The following is a 6,000-nucleotide window of genomic DNA, read 5'->3' on the forward strand; positions in this document are numbered from 1 at the left end:
GCCCACCGAGACAATCTCCCGCGACTGTATTATCCACAACATCAAGATAATAGGGAGCGCACCCGACCCTCGCCGTCTGCGCCTTCTGGAGGCATTACTCATCCAGGAGCAAAAGCCCTCCATGAATATAACACAGGAGGCCTTTTTGCTCCCAACCTGTATGCGAAGAAACTCACCAGTAATGGCAAACACCACCATATCACCGCACGAAAACACCCCAATTCAAGAAGAATATAACACTGAAGACAACTTAAATACCATGAGTAATACCAGCAGTGACGTCACCCAGCCATTGAACAATCGAAATGAAGCTTGGCATGACGCCATGCAGCTGAGAAGATCGGCACGCCTGTTGAGCATTCAGGAGCTGGTTTCAGCCCGCAGCCAGGCAGTTAATCGTAGCTCACCATTCATTAGCCAATGAAAATACAGTGGCATGAAGTCCCCCACTGCACCGCCACTACAAAAGCAGACAGACTCGCCCTCACACTTCAGTCCATCACCTACCTCCACCTAAGAGGATGTCTGGAGTCTCAGACGAAATGTCGCGGCCCCACAAAAGGAATAGAATTGAATTTTCCCTTCAATAAACTCTATGGGATATACCCTAACAATTTGACTACCGCCACCGGCAATTTTAATAAAACTAAATCGACTTTGACTATTACCTATTTGAGACATGCCAACCTTTGTTGCGTTGCTCACCAGTTTAAGCAACAATGAGAAAACAATAAACAGAAAAATAGAGAAGAACCTTTATAGATTTAATGCAGCTGAGGCAGCAATTAGTTTTAATAAAACATATTTAAAAGAAGGTTTACTTCCAGCATACCAATTATAGTAGATCGCCCATTTACCTTGGTAAACGGCAGAGGTAGATTTCCTGAGATTGCTGGACATATGTCCTGCTGTCTTCTGAGAAAAGCCTCTCGCTCGGAGGAGATACTTGATAGCCTCCAATCGTGAGACCAAAGATGAAGTCGCCCATGAGGGACCAGCTTCTCCAGAGAGGATAAAATCCCCAAAAGAACTTGCCACTGATGAGCTGACTGATCCGGTCGCGACAGGAAGTCGCGCACCACTAATCGCAACTTCTCCAACCTCTGATCCGACAGGAAAACCCTCGAGACTGCCGTATCGATGACCATGCCTAGATAAAGAATCCTTTGACTGAGTAAAAGATTCGATTTCTCTAGGTTCACCAAGATGCCGTGTTCCAGACAAAACCGAAGCAAGCGCTCTCTGTCCTGCAGCAGCTTCTCTCTGGAACTCGCTAAGACCAACCAGTCGTTGAGGTACCACAGCATACAGATCCCTTGAGTGTGGGCCCAAGTCGAGACGAGAAAGAAGACTCTTGTGAACACCTGAGGAGATACAGTCAACCCGAAGCACAGGACTTTGAACTTGAAAACCTTGTCTCCGAGAGAGAAGCGAAGGAACTTCCTGGACGAAGGATGAATGGGGATTTGTAAGTACACGTCCCTTTGATCTATCGACAGCATAAAGTCATTTTCCCTCACTGCTGCCAACACCAATTGTGGGGTCTCCATCTTGAAACTCGTCTTCCTGACGAAATGATTCAAGGTGGATAGGTCGATCATAAGTCTCCAACCCCGTCACCTTTGGCACCAAGAAGATGTGACTGTAAAACCGTGGAGTTGGATGCACCACTTCCTCTATCGCACCTTTGTCCAGCATTTTCTGTACTTCTTCCCGGAGAGCTAAGAACATTGGAGAATCTGGGGGATACATTCGCCTGAGCAGAGGTCTTTCCAAGAGGGGGGGGGGAACAAGTCGAACGGTAGTAGATACCCCACCCGAAGCATATCTACTACTACCCACTTCTCCGTCCCATAACTCTGCCACTTGGCCCACTGGCCTGCCAGGCAACCCCCCACCTGTGGCAAAGGAGAGGGAGAAACGCCCACCTATTGACGACCCCCCTTATTTCTACCCCTGGAGCCCCTCTTTGATCTGTAAGAGCAGGACCGAAATGGACCATTGGTCCTCCGACTTAGGCTGAGAGGGAGGGCCCAACCGAAACCGAACTCCTAGATGGCTTACCAAGTGACGCGATCTCTGCATTTGCTGCTGAACAGGAGGAGGAGGAGGAGGGGGACATCTCCAAGTACAAGACTCCGACTTGGACACAGCCTGGTGCACCAACCTGTTCTTCATGTCAGCTCGCTGTCGGTCTATCACGTCCTCCAGCTCAGTCCGAGGAAACAGGAAATGAGAATCCAATAGATCCCCATTCCTGATCTTACCATCCTGGACAACGCAACATCTCTTCTGATCAGAAGATTAGCCCACAAAATGACACTAAGATGTGCCAGATACAAAAACACCTTTCCCCCAGACTGCAACAGACTGGCAAGAGAAGAAGCATTCACCAACCCTTCTGGAGACCTGTCAGATGCAATCTTGGCAATGGCCATCAACCACAAGTCTAACCATGACACTGTCTGGAACATGGAGGCTGCCGTAGACTCGAAAGCCGAGGCATCCTGCGGAGACAAGGATGGCGCCACCAGCCTCACCTGCTCCAAAGTCAACCCTGGCTTAAGATGTATATCGTCTGGGTTAAGATGACGAGGCAACAAGCAGAAAAAGAGTTCATAGCATAATACTTCCTATGCCTCCTGAGTGGTGGAGGAAGCAACTTGGACGAACCCCTCGACCGAAGAGATCCGTCCCGATCTGACACAGAAGTGTTCACTTTTTGCAAGACCGACTGGACATGCCCCGATAAGGGAAGCTGAAACGACGATTTAGGATCTTTTGTAGTACCCAGCAAGGCTTCCAAGAGAAGTAAGAGTAAAGACAACCAAGCCTGAGTCCTACTCTCCAGATTGTTGAATCCACGAATGAGATCAACAACCTTGGTAAAGGAAGACAAAAACTCTTGTCTCCCCTTCCTCCTGCTCCGGCAAGGGAGACCAACGATGAGAAGAAGATGCAGGCTTATCCAACACACCTTCCTCTTGCAAACCAACTGCAGACCCAGCAGCCAAAGAACCTGAAGTGCCAGCCAACACAGACACCAAAGACCTGTTTGGACTGGGGCCAGGCGCCAACTCCTGAGACGAACCAATCACAACACTAGGAACACTACTACAAACCCCTCAATAGATGACTCACATACATGTCCACGTACGCGTCCGTGCAGAGCAGATGCACGTACATGCGACGAAGAAGCATCTTGAACTCTTGACGCAGAACGAGAATTCCTCGAAGTCAAACCCCAAACAGCATCAACAGTAGGGGAAGGTGAACACCCTGGCTACACCATTTCCACATTCACAACTTTCGATCTTTTCACAGGTGCCTTAAGATCCTTACAACAGTGAATAGGCACCAGAGCAGAAGTAGCAGATAAATCACCAACATGCGCACATACGTGCGAGGTTGCAACACGCTCATGTCCCAAAGAAGAGGACGATGTACCCACAGTAGATTGCACAGGGGACGAAACACTAACACTCTCAGGAACACGGACGTGCCGCTCTTCACTCATCGAAGAAAGAGCAAAGTCCTTAACCATCCAATGCTTGATGTGCCAATGCAGCAGAGATGGGGGTGATGGAGGGGAGGATGACAGCACTCCTTCCTTACACACCCTCTTGGCAGGAGAGGGGGAAGGCGACACAACACGTTTGCTCACAGCCTTCTCAGCCGAGAAGGCAGCAAACCTATCCTCCAAAACAGGGTCCAATCTCTTAAGAACCACCTGATATAAAGCCTCAGATGGATCCGTAAGAGGACGCAGATGACACGGAAGGAAGAGGATATGTCCTGGATGGTAGCAATAACATCACGGGAGCAAACAATGATGACACAGCGAGCGAGGCAGCACAGCAGCCCCAACTGATGACGCCAACATAGCAGGGAGAGACGATGCTGAGGAAACTGGGAGGAGTGACGTCACCAATGGAAGTGACATCACCAATGGAAGTGACATCACCAATGGAACTGGGAGTGACGTCACCAGCGCCGCTGAGAGAGACATCATGGCCTCCCCGACCCAAGCTAATGGCGGGCCTCACTGGCAGAGCGATACAAAATGGCTGACCTCGGGCACCAACATAGAGACGGCCAAGGGGAGGAGGGAGAGCTGGGGAGGCCTGAGGGGAGAGGTGAGCATCCATGAAATGTGTTGGCAAACCCTACAAGGAGGGTGAACCCTGTAGCCCCAGCGACGCCCAGAGCGCCGCCATTTTGGACGCCTCCGAACCTGAAATATAAGAAATTGATGAAATAGCCTCACGGAAAGCAAATTAACCCAAGAGGAAGAGGGAGCAACATTACACATTAAATCAGCCTGAGGGCCTCCCGACACTTCCAACGATGAATTGATGGAAAAAAAGGAAGGAGACACAGGCACATAAACTCTAGCATCATGGGGCATGACTGCAGAAGAAGATGAAGCATCTGGGCGAGGCGATGAAAACTCTTCCCATGAAGAAAGAGTCGAACTCTATGATGCTCCCTTTTACTGTAAAATAACTTCCACTGCGATTTAGGCCACGCACGACATTCTGGGCAGGGATTTGTTATAGTACAAACATTAACACGACACCTACTGCATGTGGAGTTTTTGTTTGTTTTGTATGGTCTTTTTACATTCTGCATGTGGAGTGTGGGTCTGTAGCTGATGAAGCCAGGAAACAACACGGGAAACCTTGAGTTCCCGGGCACATATGTTGGCAAGGCCGAGATGAAGCAGAGGAAACCATAACAATACAAGCACACACACACAGACAAGCAACATAGCGAAAACAAGCAAACAACCGGGTAAAAGGCTGAGAGAAGGCAACCGCGACTCTCACCCAGGCGGTTAAGAATAAGACTAAACGCGATAGCGTGAATGTGCTGTCTTTAACCAGTTTTCACCCGATATACGCATGCATTGCCAGATCTCACAGATTCCTTGCTTTTTTAATCTCTGATTGTTTATGCGGATCCAGCTGGGTGCTAGAAAATTATCCTATTGTTAAGACCAAAGGTTTGTTTACGTATGAACAATATATCTTTCATTACAGTACAACTACCATCCGACTTACAACCTGCTCGACATACGACCACTCGTACTTACAAACTTACTTCAGACAGTTGACCATTGAGTTACTTGGCACTGCGCCATCTCATGAGAACTCTCATCACTCAGGCATGAGAACTCTCATCACTCAGGCAGCATCAGTTTGAGTTACCCTGCCCTATCTGCAGCATCATTTGGTATTAACTGTACTGTAGACTGAATTGCAAACCAATTTACGTAAGAATCGACTTCTGACATGCATGCAAAAACCTAACCCCATTGTAACTCAATCCCTCATTGTACGTAATACATACTATTACATAAATGATTAAAATGTATTAGTAGAAGTACATTATGGTAAAAAGATTGAAATAATGATTGTACATTACATTACAGTACTAAGTAGGCACTTTTATATAGCAAAGGTTTGATAGTATACCCTACCCAGTATGTTGGCTACTTTCTAAGGTTCGACTTACATCTATTCTGACTTACAACCAGTGGGTCGGAACCAAACTTGGTTGTAAGTAGGATGGTACTTGTATATGTATACTGTATTTATTATTAACAAATACCTTGATGCTATGTAATCCTTACCATGAACGTAAGATAGCAGTATCCCATAGCCATGTGAAGATTATCTTGAGTATGATGGCGGAACAGCTCTTCAGCTTCTGTGAATTTGTTATTGAGCATTAACTGGATCCCGTCTCGAGCCAATCGGGCATATTCTTCAGGGCCGAGACTTCGTCCATTACCCTCCTCCCCATTTCTGTCCCTTTCACTTTCTCCTCCGCTACCACTAGTGTTGCTGCTCCCGCCAGCTGAGCACATGATGTTTACCCCTCAAGGGAGACTGTCAACCCATTACTACACCTTAAAAAAAATAATCAAGTTAATAATGTGTGAATTCCTAATGTTTTTACGATAAATTCCATTACTTTAATGTTTATTGTATTGGA

General features: G+C 47.4%; 1 protein-coding gene across 2 annotated transcripts in view; it reads right to left on the bottom strand.

The window, feature by feature from the left end:
- LOC135224501 (tetratricopeptide repeat protein 39C-like) overlaps positions 1–5,912 on the bottom strand; it is a 245,508-nt gene extending 239,596 nt beyond the window's left edge. For both annotated transcript variants that reach the window (XM_064263519.1, XM_064263517.1), the window contains exon 1: positions 5,636–5,912. In XM_064263519.1, the coding sequence (XP_064119589.1) occupies positions 5,636–5,872 (237 nt within the window). In that variant the 5' untranslated portion in view covers positions 5,873–5,912. The remainder of the gene's footprint in view (positions 1–5,635) is intronic.
- Between the last annotated feature and the right edge of the window lie 88 nt (positions 5,913–6,000).

Source organism: Macrobrachium nipponense, chromosome 12 (assembly GCF_015104395.2).
Source record: "Macrobrachium nipponense isolate FS-2020 chromosome 12, ASM1510439v2, whole genome shotgun sequence".
Taxonomy (NCBI): Eukaryota; Metazoa; Arthropoda; class Malacostraca; order Decapoda; family Palaemonidae; genus Macrobrachium; species Macrobrachium nipponense.